Consider the following 19,226-nt stretch of genomic DNA (forward strand, 5'->3'; position numbering starts at 1 on the left):
GGAAATGAGGAGTAAGGCAGAAGGCAAGAAAGGGCAGACTACAAAATCTGGAGGGCAAGAAGGAGCCAGGCAAGTGTGATATGGTGGGAGTGGCAGAGAGAAGTTGGATGGCTATGGAATGTTAGCCTAAGCTGCTGACCTTCCCAGGACAGTGCCCCAGTGTCCAGAGAAGCAAGCAGGTGAGACATGGCAGAGTTAACAACGTGTAGTTGCACCACAAGCAGGAATCTCACGCCCACCTGGCCTCAGGTTTCCATTACTGTTCCCAAGAGAACCAAAGTGGACCAGGTCTGCCATTTTAGATAAGAGGGGATCACTGGGGATCAGAATTTGGGTCAGGTCATTAGAAACAGAGATCAATTCACCTCAGAAACAAAAACGGCATTGACTGGGGCAAGTGGCACCATTTGTACCACAATTCCCATGATGTCCTGATAGGCATGACCCCAGCTATGCTGGCCAAAGAGATGCAGATGAGGCTGTACTGCAGAGCTCTGGCTTCACATGTGGTTGGGAGGCAAAAGCCAACACACTTCTTTATGGACTGACAGAGAAATGCCCTCTGCACCCCAGGAATGAATGCTCTTGACCGTGCCACACAGTCTGCCAGGAGAACTTCCAGACTGCACTTTTGAATTCCTAAGTCCCAACAGAAGTCCAGAAGTTTCTTTTCAAATTAGCAGAACTAGAATTGGTGGAGAGTAGGTTAGGAGCTACTCTTTGACACTTCTACAGATGTTCCTCCCCCTGCAATGGGGTTATATCCTAATAAACCCATAACTTGAGAACAGCACTAGTTGAAAATGCATTTAATATACCTAACCTACCAAACGTCACAGCTGAGCCTAGCCTCCCTAGGCAAAATCATCAAACACAAATCCTATTTTACAATAATGTGTTGAATATTTCATGTAGTTTATTCAATACTGCACTGAAAGTAAAAGAATAGTTTACGTGTATGCTTTTGCATCGTCAGGAAGTGGAACAATTTTAAGTTGGAGGCCATCTGTGTTACTGTTTGAGTACAACTCAAACTAACAGCACTAGCAGGCACATGCCAGGCTGCTGACACGCAGCACCTTGTACAAGCAACAGAGTCCCTGGTGAGAGAGGTACTGGTACATCACTTTAGAAGTAGTTTGTGCCTGTAGGGCCCAGACTATGCAGACAGAATATGGCAAAGCCACACTGTCTAGCTCCCCAACTCACCAAAATAACTGCTATGACTCTTGACCTGTCACTCAGAAACAGTGTTTCCAGAGGGCAGAGGAACACTGCTTTGGATGTGCTCCTAATGAAGGGGATCCAACCACACACAGGGATGAGAAACACTTAGAAAATACACATACATACATACACACACACACACACACACACACCCTACAAGATAAGAAGACTCACCCAAAGACTATCTAGGTTGGGACTGACAAGTCGTTTTGATAAAGGATCCGACAATCAATATTTTAGGTTGTGCAGTCTCGGTGGCAACTAATACATAAACAAATGGGCATGGCTGTATTCTAATAAACTTTATTGATAAAAACTGGTAGCAAGGAGGAGTTGGGCCACAGGCCATAGGTTGCTGACTCTGCCTTAGACCACCAGGGTCCTGGGAAACCATTGGGTCTATGAGTAACACGACCAGATGAATGTTAAGAATGACCTATGGTGATTGCTGAACGATGGATATGGATTCAGAATATTTAAGATGTTTTGCAAAATAAATATTGGTATTACTGTGTTTCTCTTATATTGAATTTGTTATAAACAAATGCTAGTGGCTATGTTCCAATAAAACTCTATTTGCACAAATAAGCAGCAGTCTGAATTTGGTCCATAGGTCAAACTTGGTGGCCAAACTGAAATAACAAAAAATAGTTATCTGGGCTATAGCGCAGTTGGTAGAGTACTTGTCTTACATGCACAAGGCCCTGGGTTCAATCCCCAGCAACACACACACACACACACACACACACACACACACACACACACACATCTGCTTGAGAACATCTGTAAGAAGATGGTGTCAGATTCTGCTTGCTGTTTCTACTCTTGGAGCAGTGATTCTACAAAGTAGCAGAGAGGGGAGCCATTATTCCCTCACACTGAAGCCATGTTTTATTGTTAAAACCAGGGAGGTGCTACTGGCATCTATTGCTAAAATCTTATCTTGCATGAACAACCTCCCACAATAAAGACACATCTCGCCCTAGGGCCCAATAACAACAGATGAGAAAGCCTTATATTAGCAGGATCTCACCACAAAGGGATCCCAAATACCTCTAGCACAAACACACTTCAGTCCAATTAAATTCCAGAAGCTCAGCTGCAAAGACCACTTTGATATATCAGGTTCATCTGATGAAAGAACACTAGCAATGTGAGTTAGACTTGCTGATGAGGCCTATCTGACTCTCTTCCGTTTTTGAGAACAAGATGAATAACTTCACGAAGATTCATCTATAAAAGGACTGGGTTGGAATAAATAATTCCTTTAGCTTCTGAGAGATACAAATTCCTATGATTGCAAGCATGCAAGGTGGTTGAAATTCTAACAAACTACTTTGCTCTTTTTGGTAACTTTTTAGAAAGAATAATCTCTCTGTAGGGCTGAAAAGCTAAGACCAGATCATTGTGCTTTACAGTGTAGAGGAAGCCTTCCCTCTGAGATGTTTAGCAGCACCCAAGAAACAAACAAACAAACAAAAGTCAAGACAACCAGTGAAATTGAAAGTCTATAAGTGTACCACTTACATGGCTTCTTCCTGTCCATGTAAAAGGTTTGATAGACTGAGATAAACAGGAGGAGGAAATTGCTACACTTACTCTCCTTTCCTCCCAAAGGTGGAACAAGGAGCATATAAACCAAAAAAATTGGAAACAGCATCGCCACCTGTTACATCATCCACATTGGCAACACCAATGGTGCCTGTCTGTTCTTTTTGTTTTTCCTCTAGTGTGACTTATACTACTCTGAGAAACTACCCAATTTTTCAGTGTGGGCTCTCAAAGTGGAGCCTCATTTTTTTTTTAAATTCAGAAAACACATGTATAAATATGTGTGAGTGTGTTTGTGTGTGTGTAGACATATACTGAAACGTTAATTGTGGATATGGCCTGAAGAGGTCCACTGACGTGTGATCTCTTACTTTCTCTATTGTTTTGTCTACAATTCAGCATAAATTTTACTGAAAGAAAAGATATCCTATATTTATATATATATATTTTTTTACTCTATATTATCTCAAAAAAGTATCTGAGGTGCCTAAATATAACCAACAGGTACCAAAAGATTTCTCTCAAAGTGAGACAAGAGCAAGAAACAAGAGCAATCAAATCTGAAAAGGGCAAAAAGAAAAGCTATTAGCTATTAGCCCTCACATAAGCTCCCATGGCCTGCACACTGCCCGGACACACACACACACACACACACACACACATTTGGCTCTAAGCTTGGTGACATTCACAAAAAACACTCCTCCCCACCCTCCTCACCCCACTTCACCTCATCCCCACCATCCCTAATTAAGTTTTGTGTAGGGACAGATGATATGTGTTTTTCAGCGTTCCATGAAAACACTCCCATTTGAGATCATGCAGTCCAGAAATGTGTTGAGGGAGGAGGATCCAGCTGTAAACATGACACAGAGTGCTGCCTGTACTGATCATCACTCGGGGGGCGGGGTGGGGGGGGGGCGGGGGGGAGGTATCTGTGTGCACAGGAGCTTGCCATCTCCCAAAAGGCATTGCTTTACCTGTCTAAAAGTGTCCCCGTGTATGTGATTCATTGCCCAAGAAGCGACAGTAATGAATAATCAATGGCAAGTTCAAGTCTAGGAGCCTCCAGGATTCTTTCACTGGCTCCCGGCCAAACTCCCGCCATCCCCAGCACAGCACTTACCATAAGCTGTCATGACACCAGCGTATGGCCCATCTACCACATTCCTGTTTTCTTCTGCCAGTGCCTTGATGTACCTTTTGCTGAGATCCAGGATTTGCTCCCGCAGCACAGAGCTGCTTTCAGGCTGAGTTCGCTGTTGGATGGTAAAATGCAGAAGCATCATACCCCAAATGAAGCCAAAAGTCACCAGGAAAAAGCCCAGCTTCTGAGAGGACAACTTCCAGGGAGTAAAAAGAGCCATTGCTCTCTGGCAACTTCACCTGCCCTTGGCTCTCAACACATAGAAGGTGGACTCAAGTTCATGGTGTAGGTTGTGTCTGCAAGTCTGCGGGTCTCACTCGGGCTCCTGGGTCAGCCGATTTCCTTTCCTTGCTTCCATTCTGCTGTGAAGGAGGACGACAGTTAGCCAAGTGGCCATGGTAAAGCATAGCAAAACAAGCCAGAAGTCATGATTTCACTCAGATAGCTCAACATCAAATGTCAACTTCCTTTTTTTTCTTTATTTGCTGGTTCGGCACCTTAATTTATGATTTGGCATGTGTAAGCTGAGAGGGGAAATCTGGTGAGACAACAAGAAGCTGTACAAACACGGCCGGGGAAGTGTGTCTGAGTGAGTTAACAGGTGTAGTGGGGCTGCTCTTGTCTGGACCAAGGTCAAAACAGGAAGCTTGTTTTGCAAGGTGGGGAAGAGATAGAAGGATATTTTACTGCATGTCAGCAAAAACCTAAGCAGAGGATAGAGTCATACCATGGGGTACTTTGTGTGTCTGTAACTTGAGCTCACAAAGTCATTATTATGTGCTTTGGACAAGAATTAGTGCATGCAGCTGAAGAGGTCAGCAAGAAAGTGGATGTCCTCTCAAGGGTGGGCAACAAGGAAGTGAGAGAGAACCCCCATCTTATTTAACCATGCCTGGCTTTCATTATCAGTGTTTAAAGATGAGATAATTCTCTTAGCACAGAGACAGCCAGAGGTACAGTCACTGATCTTTCTGTGCCAGCTTTTTTTTTTTTTTTTTTTTTTTTTGCAGTGCTTGCGTTCAAACCCAGAAACCCAGCATGCAAGGCCTGTGCTCCAACACTGAGCTCCACCCCCACCTTAGTTCTAGCTATCTTAAACGAAAACCGATTTTCATTTGTTCACTGGTACACTGTGAGACACAGGAAACACAAAGTACCAGGCTGTCTGCTTTTCTGTGGTTCTCACTTTCACTCCCATCGTGTAGCAAAGTGAAAAGTTAAAGGACAGAGTTTCATAAACTAAGGTGGTCGATCCCATGTGATACCAGCACATGATGAGCCAAAGTTCTTAATCAGGGCTTCTCAGCAAGGAGGACCTGACCATAGACTGCAAAGGGGTTACCAGTATTCCAGTTTATCTGCCTTTTCTGCTAGAGACCTAGGTTCAGGAACCAGCCAGTTGACAAAAGTGCCACTCGAGGAGAGGCTAAGCAATGATCTCCTACAAGGGACTAACCCAGGATGTATTGCAGAGTACAAATGTTTTGGGTCAAAGGGATCTTCTTTGCAAGCAGCCTAAGAGGACATGATAGCAGGATCTTGGAGCAATTAGATTACAGAGTGTAATTCAGTGGATCTCTGTTGGTCTGTCTCTTAAGGCCTTCCCCTCACCTGTCAACAGGTACTTCTACTAATAACATTAAATAATAAATAAGTTCTAGCTGTATCCCAGATATTGTGTTAAATGCTGCTTTGTACCTTAGCTTGTTGGATGCTCATAAAAGTTCTAGTAAGTATTAATATTACCATCTCCCATTTATGAGAAACAAATTAGATGAGAAAATAAAGTTACAGGAGATTGCTTGGCAATAATCAATCAGCTAGGTGGCAGAGGAGAGATAACCTAAGGAAGCCCTGGCATCAGTAAACTTGCATCCAGCTGCCCCTCCCTTCCCCATCCCCCCCAACAGCTTATCTGTATAAGGCTCAGGATGTACATGCTTACAGGAATATGGAAAGTAACAAAGAAGAATATATATGCAGACCCTATGTAGCACAAAGTCTAAAATATTTGTCTTTCTGACCCTTAACAGAAAAGGTATGTTAACCTCTGAATTCTAGGCTAGCGGCTCTCAAAGTGTGATCCCTGAACTCACCAATCACTACATCACCAGTGAGAAATGAATATTCTCCAGCCCTACCCCAGACCTACTGAATCAGCAACTCTGGAGGCCTAGAGCCTTGCATCAACAAACCCACAGGGCGATCCTGATGCATGCTCAATTTCAGAATCCCTAATCCACACAGTCAGATTCCAGGTGCATGCCTTACATCACTGCGCAACGCCATCACCAGGCCAATGTGATTAGTGTGATTAGGCTCAAATCCCATCTTGAGCTACTTTAAAACATAAGTTCCTGTACCCTCACACCTGCTGTTCTGCTCATCACCATGAACCCGATGCATCCTTCAGGCAGCTCCCCCTCTTCCCTCAAGCTGCTCCTTCCACCTGGCCATCTTGCTTCACCGTGTCACGCTGCCAATCCAAATCCAGCCTGCTCTCCAAGCCCCACCTGTCTCAGCCCACGTTCCCCACTGCTCTCGCCTACAGTGTTCCCTTCTTGGTCTGAAATCTAAAACACTTGTCTGGCTACTTTGGATTGTTTACCAGTATCTGAGTGGGTACTATAGATTGGAACTTCAATGCACCCCAAAGGTTCATATGTTGAAGGTTTGGTCCCCAGTCGGTGGTGCTATTGAGAGATGGTAGAACCTTTAGTAAGAGGGATCTAGTGAAAGGAAGTGGGTCATTGGGAGTGTGGCCTTGAAGGGGATATTGGGACCCCAGCCAATATCCAAGAGCCCTCCTTGGCCACATGCTTTCCATGATGTTTTTCTATAGGAGAAAAAAGTAAAGGACCAGCCAATCATGGACTCAAACCTCCTAAACTGTAAGCTAAAATAGTCTTTACTCCTTACAAGTTGATCATCTCAGATATTTTTTCACAATGATGCAAAGCTAACACAGTGAGATACCATGACATTGTTTGGGAGAGCACCTCTCCCCACCACCACCACCAGCCCTACAACACACAGATGCTTCCCCACTTAGGCTGGGTTTACATCCTAACAAACACATCCTACATTGAAATTATTAAGTTGAAAATGTATTTAACACACCTAACCTAGTGAACTCAGTTTGATCTGGCCTATCTTAATTATACTTGGAACAATTACATTAGCATTCAATAGGGCAAAAGCATCTAATGCAAATCCTACTTGATAATAAAATGTTCCACAAATCCTAAGTCAAACTATTCCAATTCAGGGACCATCTGTGCATACCTTCTCAGAGAAAGGCAAAGCACAATAAAATATCTGTTGACTACACAAACTTGTCATGGGGCACCATGGCACTGTATTCTGCCCTACTAAGCAATGACCAGCTGAACAGCATCTTCCCTTTCTTTCTTTCTGCCATGTGTTCTACCAATATACAAACATGGAGTACCTGTTTCCCTCGGGCCCTTTTGACTGAACAGGGAGCCAGTTAGAACTTCTGCCCTAAGGAGACTACAGTGGTTAAAGCACTCCACTAACTGGGCACTGCTCCAACTTCCTCAGGAAGTGACTGTGCTTCCTTTTTGATAACCTGTACTCACTAGTCCCCCAGGACAAGTCATGAGGTGCTATACCAAGGAGGACAGTTTGTGGGTTATTTTCGTTGATTATTTCAGCACACAGACCCAACTGTTGACAGGAATTACGGGTCAACTTTCAGGCAGAAAGCCCCACTCTACTTCCTCAGTGAACCCACCAGAGAGACTGTTCAAGTCTGCACAATTTAAGCCATGGAAAGACCAAGAAGAGGAAGTAGACACGTGCTCTGTTAGAAGGTGGAAGGCTACTAAACCTTTGCCTTGGGAGGGTCAGATCTACCAAAAGGATGCATTCAAGGGGTAAGAAGAAGATGGCCAAGAAACCTAGCCTGCATGAAATTATTCTAGCTTAGACAGATGCAAATTTGCTGTGACAATCCCTAGCTATAAAGAGTTCAGAGTACTTGAGGGCCCAGGTATTAAGTGATTATAGAATCGCCAGGGATGATCTTTCCTCTAGTGGAATGCAGAGTGTGAAATTACAGAAACCATCAGCATGCACATTAGAATTCATCTCTACGGTTCCTGTTAAAGAGACAGAATTTAAGACTTTTCAAAAGCATGATTCAGGAGACACCCCTATCTCCCACAGTAACAGGAAGATAATGAGGATCCAGGACAGCCATCTTTGCAGAGAGCCTTGGTGCCAAAAAAGGACTAATGATGATCATTAGTAATGAACACAATTAATGGAGAGCCCTTGGACTAACAGCAATCAAAAAGTAGTCTTTCAAGCGAGAATGGGCCTGCCTCAAAACTTAGCAGTTGGGTCCTATAGCTAAGTGAATCCCAGGGACAGAATAAAGAACTATATAGTAAATCTTAGAGAACCCTGTTGCCAACCAGATGGATGACAGTCCAGAGCCATGATTTCATCAATCCTCAAGACAGAAGTTTATGCCATTTCTACCCCTACACATATCCCCTCCATTCTGTTTCCTAAAAGAGTATCATTCATTTCTTCTTTCCCACTCATTTCTCAACACAGTAAAATCTGGCTTCTTCCTTTTCAAATGTGTTCAAAGATCTTTGGAAAGGAAATATGTCAGTTCTCCTAATTGGAAAAAGAAAAAAAGAACATACAAAGATGTTTGGTATCATTAACCATTAAGGGAAATCAAAATTATAATAAGACATGGCTTTACATCCATTTGGACAGTCAAGATCAATCAAGATAGGCCAGAACAAGTGTTGGTGAGGATGTGGAAAAATGGAATATTCTCATACAGCTGGTGGGAATGTAAAATGGTACAGCCAGTGTTGGAAACTGTTGTGGAAAAATGTTGTGGTTCCTCAAATACTTAAACAGGGAGCTACCATGTAGTCCAAACAATATGCTCCCAGGAATTCTCCCAAGAGAAATGAAAACTTAGGTCCACACAAAAACTGACCAATTATCATAGCAGTATTATTCATAATAGAGAAACAACCCAAATCTCCATCAACAGAGAAATGGATAAACAAAACTAGCTTTAGGCTAAACTGGAATATTATTTGGCCACAAAGGAATGAAGAACTGATGATATGAAATACGGCTGATCCTTGAGAACACTATGCTAAGTGAAAAAATATCTCAGTTATTGAAAAATCACATATGATTCCATTTACATAAAATGTCTAAAATAGACAAATCCATAGAGACAAAAGGTACACTAGTGCTTGCTAAGGGCTAGGAAGAGGGTAGAGAATAGAGGAATTGGGAAGTGACATCATAGGTATACAGAGTTTCTTTTCAGGGTAACAACAATGCTCTGAAACTGTGTTTATAGAAGAGAATTCTATAGATATATCAAAAGCCACTGAGCTGGGTGTAAGGGCACACGCCTGTAATCCCAGCAACTCGGGATGCTGAAGCAGGAGTATCACAAGTTTGAGGCCAGCCTTAGCAACTAAGTGAGGTACTAAACATCTTAGTGAGACACTGACTCCAATTTTAAAAGAAAAGGGTTGGGGATGAGGCTCAATGGTAAAGCATGTGTGGGTTCAATTCCCCAGTATCTAAATAAATAAATGCCACTGAGTTCTTCATGTTCAATGGCAGCATGATACGACATGTGAATCATATCTCAATAAAGTCGTTAGGAAAAGAAACAACTTCCACTATGAAGTTAAGGGTATGAAGAAGAGCTCCATGGGCTTACTGCCGCCACTTCCCTCATTCTTTACAGCTCAGCCAAGACCAGACTGTGCCATCCCTGAGGGCTGACCACAGGCCTGGCAACAAACGGAAAGTACATGGAGCAATCTGCCTCCAGTTCACTAGACCTGGCTGCTCTTACAACCTCCAGATCAATCTCCAGAACATCCAAAGTCCATGGCAGCCCCATGTCTTCAACCAAGACCTGCTTCTTAAGAGGACGGATGAAGGTGGAGACGCCTATTCCTTCAGAAGTGATGCTAGCCCGAACCACAGAGGTTTAGTCTTGTCCAACAGCCCTTAAAGACAATGCCATACTTACCTTGGACCACACTGCTCTAAGTCATTACATACCTCTTCTGTCCTCACCACAAACCACCTGCACTACTTTATCTGTTTTCAAATGGTAGTTCTGGGGCCTAACTTCATCCTGACTCTGTGCTATAACATTCAAGAAACTCTAAATCAGTTATGCTCACCCATTTTACCTGGGGAAATCCCCTTCATATTTCCATCTCACAATTTAGTCGTGCCTGCTGTATGAAGTTTCCCCAGCCTCCCTAGACTGTGCGAGCTCATCCTCATTGGAATATCCATGGCAATTCCTGCTCCTCACAAAGAGTGTCTTACCTACTGTTTTATAGCAAAATCTTGCTTCATCTCCCCGATGGCTCTATGAGGTCCCCGAAATAAGAAATGCAGCCATGGCAATGCCTTGTACACAGTGATGTTCATTAAGTGTGGGCTAGATGAAAAGCTAGGGAGAGGGAAGGAGAGGAAGGTACACAGGTGATCAATGACTTCCAAGACAATCTTCTGAACAGACTTTTACCCCAAGGTTTTGTCTCATGGCAGAGAAAATTATAGTGTCCTTGAATGGGAAAGGTTAAACTACAGGGAGTCTGATAGGGATACACATCAAAAGAAGAAAATGAGACTGAAGCTACAGAGGAACAGTTCTAGAAGGGGCAGGGCAGTGAGCCTATGAGAACAAAAGGATGTCCAAGAAGGGAAGGAGAAGGGAAACTTGTCCAAGATCAGCAGGGAAACCTTCCACAGAGGCTTCTCGCTTCATTCTTATTCTAAGACAATCACGAAAAGGACAGGAGAAAGGGGAAGCTGAAGTTGCCCAACAGCAAAAGCTTGGAAATCGTTAATTTACAGCTTGTTTTACTGATTGGCACCATGCTGGTCTCCTTATCTCCATTTCTGTGTGCATAAAATGAGGAAAATTCTGGAAAAACAGAGTACTTTGAGAGCAGGATGACTACCACCGAGTGAGTTAACGATTCTCAAAACTATGCTCCAAAGACTACGAGGGTTCCCAGAGATGTTCCAGAGATTCCACACACACCAATTTAAATTTAATTTTTAGTTTCCTCAATTAAAATGTTATTTTCAAAATTTTTGTTTAAAAATTAGTTTTATATGTCAAATCTTAAGAAACTGGACATAATTAATATATGTATCAATTAATATTGAAGAGACTCAGAACAAAACTTCCCTCATTACCTCTGTACATGGAATTTGAACTTTGAAGATCTATGTCATTGGTTAGAAAATTAATGCTTGGAAGTGACCTTGTCCACCCACCTTTTTTCTTTTTTCTTTTAAAAAATGTTTTTTGTGGTGTTGGGACTGACTCCGGGGCCTCACTCATGCTAGGCAAGTGCTCTAGTACTGAGCTACACCCCTATCCCTTCTTGTTTCCTTCTTAAAATTTAAGCCCACATATCTATGCATATAAAATGGTATGACAAAGAATTCTGCCTTAATCAAATTCTAGGTGAGGATCAGTCATACACTGTAAGTTTCATAAACTTCTTGCCTGATTCCCATTCCAAAAGAAGTGGCAAGTCATCTTTGGATGTTAATGATCCAATATTAAAATGATGTCTACTTTTCTAGTATCTATATCAACTTACATTAAGAGATACTTTACCCAAAGGACTTAAAATCAGCATACTATAGTGATGCAGCCACATCAATGTTTATAGCAGCTCAACTCACAATAGCTAAACTTTGGAACCAACCTAGGTGTCCCTCAATAGATGAATGGATAAAGAAAATGTGGTATATATACTCAATGGAATATTATTCAGCTTTAAAGTAGAGTGAAATTATGGCATTTGCCAGTAAATGGTTGGAGCTGGAGAATATCATGCTAAGCAAAATAAGCCAATCCCACAAAACCAAAGGCTGAACGTTTTCTCTAATATGTGGATACTAATTCACAATAAGGGGGGGGGGGGCGCACTAGGGAAGAATAGCATTACCTTAAATTAGGTAGAGGGAAGTGATGAGAGGTGGAAGGGGAGGGTATGTGGGGATGAAACAGACATTATTACTGTATGTGTATATGTGACTCCATGACCAATATGATTCTGTAACATATACACTCAGAAAAATAAAATTATATCCCATCTATGTATATCAAAGTGCATAAATGCATTCTACTGTTATATATAACTAATTAAAACAAAAAATATTTTAAAAAGAGATACCGTAGAGTACTTGACAAACTATTTCTAAAAATAATAGCCATTTCTATTCAAAAATCAATTGAACCTGGGCTTCCACACCTCTGAACCCAAACATGGGCACAGAAATCTACTGTATGCTAACTCGGTCAACATAGAAAGAAATATGATCAATTAAAATGTATAACATAGGTTTATAGAGACTCAGGAACCATAATCAATTTTGTAGTAACCAAGTACAAACCCTCAACTTACAGAGGAAGACCCTGAGGTCTACAAGTGCCATGTTTTCTAGATGGAGTCTGCAACTAGAAAAAAAACAGCACCCGCATCCTGTCACCTGTATGGTGGTCTCTGCCAACACAGGTTGAATCTACAAGTCACTTATGGAAAATCAGAAAGGAAGAGACCTATTGATAGGAAACACAAACCAGAACCCACAGTCCAGTGGTATAAAGAAGCTGTAAGTTCCACCAACTTCAGGGGGTTGGGAGAATTAAGAAACTATTGAAAGAAAAGTAGATACTTGCAGAATTATTGGTATAAAGAAGAAAGATGGGATGGAGAGTGAGGTGGATTCTTGCTCTAAATGTCTCCTGTTTTTCGTTAAAAGGAAACTGGAGGAGGAAGGAGCTTTTTCCCCACAAATAAGTCCAATTCCACAGGAAGATGATCTATGGTTATCTATTCTCCTGAATGGCACAGATGTACAGGGCCAGTGACATAAACATGAACCCAATCCCAGAGCCCAGTCTGCAGCCATCCCTTGAGAGTTATGATAAACTGTGCTCTCCTTCATTTCTAGGGAGCAAACAAGCTCAGGAGCAAACAGCCAAGCTGCCTATGAATGGGTGTGAACAAAGACAGCTCATTTGCAAGTTCATGACCTTGGTCCCTTTCTTTCTAAACATTCCAAGTGCAAGCAGCCTGCTCCCTTGAGGACTGGCTACACTGGTCTTCTGTTGAGTAACTAACTGAAAAATAGGAACTCAATCAACATACCTGGGGATTCTTGGAGAGGTTCTTGTCATGGTGGGATTTCAAACAGCCCATTCCTTTTTACATCTGAAGTGATCAAAGCATGCCCATCCTGTGCCAGGGTTTTCTATATTATGCCACTGCTACTTTTGAATGTGGGCAGGAAAAGGAAAACCTTCAGCCCCACCCATCTAAAGCAGTTGCTTGTCTTGTAGTTACACTGCACTAAGTGGACTTCAGGGCTCCATTTGTAGCATCAATAGCAAAATATATTTCCAACAAAGTAACGGGGTTGATGATTCTGTACCCTGCGTGTACACTCCTTCTTGTCTCAATGCTCCCCACCCCACCCCTACTATGTTCCCCCATTCACATGGGCTGTCTCCACTAGAGGGCATGGTGGGGAAGGGAAAAGAATCAGAAATCAACATCTGATGATTTTATTCATTTAGGCCCTTAGGTATGCACATAACTAGCTGGTGGACAAAGAAGAAAGAGGATAAGAGTGAGCAGGAAGTTGTCCCTGCTGAATCAGATAAGAGCATCCCATGTTCTTCTACGAATTTCATTCACCAGGCTCATAGATTATTCACAACTGGCAGAATTTCCCATGAACACAAAATGAAACCACAGGAACCCCAAGAATTCTGAAAACATCTACTAAACCAAGACAAACAGCTCGGCTTCCTGAAAAATCAAATCCCCATAATCCAAAGACTCCCCATTTTGGCATAACTGATACTTGGCAGCAACCCTGGCCTCTCTCCACTAGACACAGTTAGGATACTCCAAAACCGTTCACAACTGGGAGCTGTGACAATCGGTGTGATTCCCTAATAACAAATCCTACCATTATGTACAACCATAATGCACCAATTTTAAAAAAGTAGGAAAAAATGTCTCCCCTCTGCCCAACGTTCTCTGAGGAATAACACCACCCCAGCTGAGACATGCTGCCTTAAACAATCCGTGAGGCCTACGGACCCTAGGAAGCCGCTCAGAAGTCGGCCCTTCTGATACACTGTAGAGCAAGACCACCAAGGTGAACTCAGGAGCCCTCACCAGCTGGCTCTGAAGCCCACGCTAAAGCTGTGGAGAGAAAAGACTGACCCACAGTGTAGTCCCAAGTGGACCGATAACACAAGCCTCCTTTTCCTCTATGTCTTCCAGTGTCACCACTGTGTTGACACCAACTGAACAGTTCACTCCAAGGCTATGTTTCTGGTTACTAATTAGTATATGGCACTGGGGCTCCACTCCACAGAGACGCGAGTCCATAAATGAACAAGCACAGGAAAGCAGGCAGTGAGAAGATCAAATGTGGATGGTGTTTGATCCGACAATAAAAAAAAAAAAAGAAAAGAAAAAAGAAAAAAAATCAGTATTGTCACATGGCTTCCAGCCCAGGAAACCAGGAACTGGCATTAGGAGACACTGATGACGACACTCGAAGAAGAAATCAAAACACTGTGTAAAAAGATCATATAGCATGAATTTATAAGGTAGGTCTCAACACTGAATGAAAACTCTTCAAAGATTTGTTTCCCCTCTGAGCCAAAGGACAGTAAGGCCACAAAGGAATTTTATAAGCATAAGAATTATCCTTTTTGTGAGAATCAACTTCTGATTATTCCCTATATCTAGAAAAGCCACTAATAACAGCAGTCCCCAAGGGCCCTCATATAAAGAAAGGCACAAAATCACCAAAATAGTTTTTTAAAACATAAGATGATGCTCTCAAAAGAACAAACATTATTCAACAAACCCTGAGCTCAAAGGGTTAACCACCCATACTGAACCCCTTCTCTTTCACCTGGGGAGGTATGCAGGCTGGGTGCTGGCCCACCCCTAGCATGTCCTAGCTGTGTAGTCTGCAGAAATGGGACAGCCCTCCAAACACTTGATCTGATCAAGACCATTGGGTCCAAAAAAATGAACAAAAGAGCTAATGCTCAAGGAGATACACATACATGCATACACATGGGTAATTTTGAAGTGGCTGCTCAGAGGCTCAAGAATTTAAATGTTAGGCATGGCATGGTAATGCATGACTATAATCCCAGTGACTTGGGAGGCTGAGACAGGAGTATAGCAAATTCAAGGCCTGCCTTGGCATTTAGCAAGATTCTGTCTTAAAAAATAATATTAAAAAAAAATGGGGGGGCTGTGGATATAGCCCAATGGTAGAGTCAATTCCCACTACAGAGGAACAACAACAACAACAAAAAAAAAGGTTTTAAAGCTTAGAATGAACTTCTCAAGGATACAGTCAATCTGTGTGGAGCACACAACTCCCATGCTTTGGCAGACCCTATGTCATAAATCCTTCAGGTCTGAATTTTCTTGGTTAAATACTGGTTGGCAAGTTTACCTGTTGCTCATTTTTTTTATTTGTACCAGGGATTAAACCAGAGGTGCTTAACCACTAAACCACATTCCCAGCCCTTTTTATTTTTTATTTTGAGACAGGGTCTTGCCATGTTGTTTAGGGCCTCACTAAATTGTGGAGGCGGCTTTGAACTTGTGATCTCCCTGCGTCAGCCTCCCGAGTCACTGTGATTATAGGTGTATGCCACTGCACCTGGCTGCTTTTTATAAAGCACATGGAGATATTGATTTACTTCATTTGAGCAGTGGCCTGAGCAGAGGTATTTTCATGTTTAAGCTGCCTAGGTATCTTCAGTATATAGCCAGGTATGAGAACTATAAAGATATTCCTTTATCAGTGCTATAGGTCCTATGTAGTGAGACCCAAAATGTGAACCATTCCAGTATTTCTACAAATGACTTCTTTGCTCCAAAAGTAGTCCAGTGGCTCACATGATAGTCCATCATTCTCTGTAGAGAATCACAAGCTGCATGCCTGTAGTCCCAACTACTTGGGAGGTTGAGGTGGGAGGATCATTTGAGCCCAGGGGTGGAAAATTGGAGGCTAGCCTGGGCAATATAGTGAGAATCCTGACTTAAGGAGGAAGAAATGCATCAGAAACCAGTCTTCTCAGGCTAATACTCCATCACGTAGCCAGCTTTTCACAAAACTGGTCCAATGCAGAGCCCTGTTGGATCATCCCACAATGTGGAAGAACTTGCAAAGAATAATGCTGGACTCATAGCTTTCATTACCCTCTCCTGAGCAACTGTTCCAAACATTAGAAATCATTTGAGCCTAACCTAACAGCCTCAGCTTCTTCCAATGCTTCTAGTAACCTATACCACTATGACCGTGCTATTCAAGCTCTGGTCTGTAATTTGCTTGTTAGAAATTCAGACTCTCAGGCCCAAACTCAGACCAACAGGATTATTTGCCCCTAAAATTTTGAGAAGCATTATTTCTTCTATCATTCAGGAGAATAGGAATGAAGACAATCAGATACTAACTTCTGATGGGAGACGACAAAGAGTACTGCACAATTTTCCTTTTTATAAGATACAGAGCAGAGCACTTAATAATTTGGGATAACCATTGAATATGTTAGATGTATATCCTGCTGACATCCAGCTGAGATGACAATCATACACAAAGAAAACATGGTTTTAACATCATGAACTGGAAGTGCCCACAGGAAAACTAGTCCTGCTTTCTAATTGCTGACTAACATTAAGGGTTTTGACTCATTAGGCTAAAATCAATGATACAACAGGGTGTAGGGATGCATGCCTGTAAACCCAGCAACTTAGGAGGCTGAGGCAGGAGGATCACAAATTTAAGACTAGCCTCCTCAACTTAGCAAGACTTTGTCTCAAAATAAAAAAAAAAAAAAAGTTCTGGGGATGTAGCTCAGGTGTAAAGCACCCCTTGGTTTGATCCCTAGTACCGCCCCCCCATTAAATATACAATTTGGATACTTGTCTTCCCAAGTATAACTGACACAGCAAATAACTACCAACAGCAAAGCACTTTACACAGCTACTGTACAAATATTTTGCACAAGTCCAAGTTAGACATCACAGGAGGTTTACTGAGTTCTTGTTGTTTCCTAATTGCTAAAGTACTCATTTTAGAACACCTGCCTAACAACCACAAATACTTCCCCAGTTAACTTCAAAGAGGAACAGCCTTCAAGGGAAGTAAGTGTCTTCATCAGGTGCTCTAATTTTGCATAAGAGGACACCAAACAATAGTTAATCTCCTGGAAATGGCTTCAGTTCAGACATTTTCCAAGGCACACAATAGTGAGTTCATAGCCATTGATAGTTTCTTTCAGCAAAACTTTGAAAGGCTATCTGAAAGATGACTTAAGGTACTCACAATCCACCCACTGTTCAAGACCAGCTTTACCCAGCCTTTTGTGACCTAGGAGCCCCTTTCACAGTAATATTCTCCCCCACCTGCACACACACAGCCACAACCCTCATCCCTTAGGAATTTTTTAATCATTTCTTAAATTTAGTTCACATATGATGAGTGCTAAAGTAAAATCTTAATTCATTCTTGAAAGAAGGTATTAAATTTTATGCAATTTTGATACCACCTCTGCTAATGTACCAAGTGATTAATGACAAATTACCTTTTGCCCATTTAATATATAACACATAGCACTTATTTTAATTATATAAGAAAAAAGTATAAATCTGTCCATAAAATCCATTTCAAACTTATATAATTATTAGTATGCACTTGGTGTAGGGACCAAATGCATATTCAAAACCAGACAGCAATCTAATGACTGGCCCTGACATCAAACCTAGACAAGAAACTTCCCAATGTTTGGAATTTCTTGTATCTGGATTTCAAAACAAATCAAATGGTTTATACAGGAAGGACTCTCTACTTCCTTTTCATGCAAAACATTTGCTCCATTTCCTAGGAAGAAACCAGAGAGAAGGACCAGGCCTACATCTGCTTTGGAGGGTTTACAGCTTTCTGGGGGAGAGAAGCTAACAACTCAGCTCTGGGAGACTGAATACCATCTCTCTTCCTGCTCCTGTGGGTCAATTCACAGTGCGTCCTTACCCACTCCTGGCTACAGGACATCATCAGGTGGGTATGTCCTGTACCCAAGCCATGTCTTCCAACTCTGCCTTACCCTAATAAAGCTGGTATTATAATTGATTTTTATTTATTTGTTCAGGTGCTGAGGATTAAACCCAGGATGTCACACATATGGTATTGTATTTTAATCTTCATTTGGTTATTTCTTTTTTCCTCTAGTTCAGAACTCAGAAAGAAGGGAGGGTACAATTAATTGGCACCTCCAAATCACCATATGTTTATTTTAATTTTTTTTTCCTGTTTTGTTTCTAAATATCAGGCTAAGACAGGTGGTTTCCGGCAGTTATTTGAAAGCATTTCTTACAATAACAAGATGCAGGTGTGTGAATCTTTAATTCTAATAAATTAAAATCAAAATGTCTATAACAGTCATACTATTTCCTCTTTCTAAAAACTGATTTTTTTGAAATACTGAAATATATGCCAAAAGAATTTTGGTCAGATGAATGTAACTTTTGGCTAGATGGGTGATAAGCTGCGAGGGGTGGGGGGGAGGGTATGTAAGAATTCTCAGTATAATCCTCAATAATTACACTATGACTTTTTTTCCCTAATGTCTTTAACCAACTGTGCATAAGGTTATGATTTTTTTTATTACAATAAAACACATAATGGCAAAAAATCTAATGGGTTGCTAGTGCAGAATTGTCTTCCAAATGCCACTAAGAGCCTGAAAACCTTGCAGGCTTTCAAACACTTCCAGCTTACAGGGAGATATGGCATCATCTATGTAAATATGTATTTTATTTAATGACCTTCAAAATAAAAAAGAAACATCAGTGCCATTCAGAATGTAAGCTCAGGACACCCTCAAAAATCCCCTGGTAAGAATCCCCCAGGGGAAATGCTGCTCTAGATATTTCAAATCCCTGGATTTGGCCTGCCTTTGCACCACATCATGGAAGTCGTCTTCAAAGAAATGTGCTTTTGATCCAATATGGAAAGCAGTAAGTAACATTGGTGGCCAGGTGAAACAGTGGTTGAGTTCACCACAAACACGTCAAAGGTTTCATTTATTACACTTCGTGTATACAGTGGGACCTACAGAAGAAAGTTCTTCTTCATTTTAGTATCAAAAACATTCATCAGAGCATCTGAACAATTAGCTGGATTCTAC

At 41.7% G+C, this 19,226-nt stretch overlaps 1 protein-coding gene across 4 annotated transcripts in view; it reads right to left on the bottom strand.

Moving 5' to 3' along the window:
• The window catches only part of MGAT5 (alpha-1,6-mannosylglycoprotein 6-beta-N-acetylglucosaminyltransferase), a 340,832-nt gene that overhangs the window by 207,598 nt on the left and 114,008 nt on the right, over positions 1-19,226 (bottom strand). For 2 of the 4 annotated variants that reach the window (XM_081262405.1, XM_081262404.1), the window contains exon 3: positions 3,902-4,281. In XM_081262405.1, the coding sequence (XP_081118531.1) occupies positions 3,902-4,142 (241 nt within the window). In that variant the 5' untranslated portion in view covers positions 4,143-4,281. Of the gene's footprint in view, positions 1-3,901; positions 4,285-19,226 lie in introns of all 4 variants that reach the window. The other 2 variants (XM_081262402.1, XM_081262403.1) reach the window with 1 other exon arrangement.

Source organism: Spermophilus citellus (genome assembly GCF_964194105.1).
Source record: "Spermophilus citellus genome assembly, chromosome: 11".
NCBI classification, from domain to species: domain Eukaryota; kingdom Metazoa; phylum Chordata; class Mammalia; order Rodentia; family Sciuridae; genus Spermophilus; species Spermophilus citellus.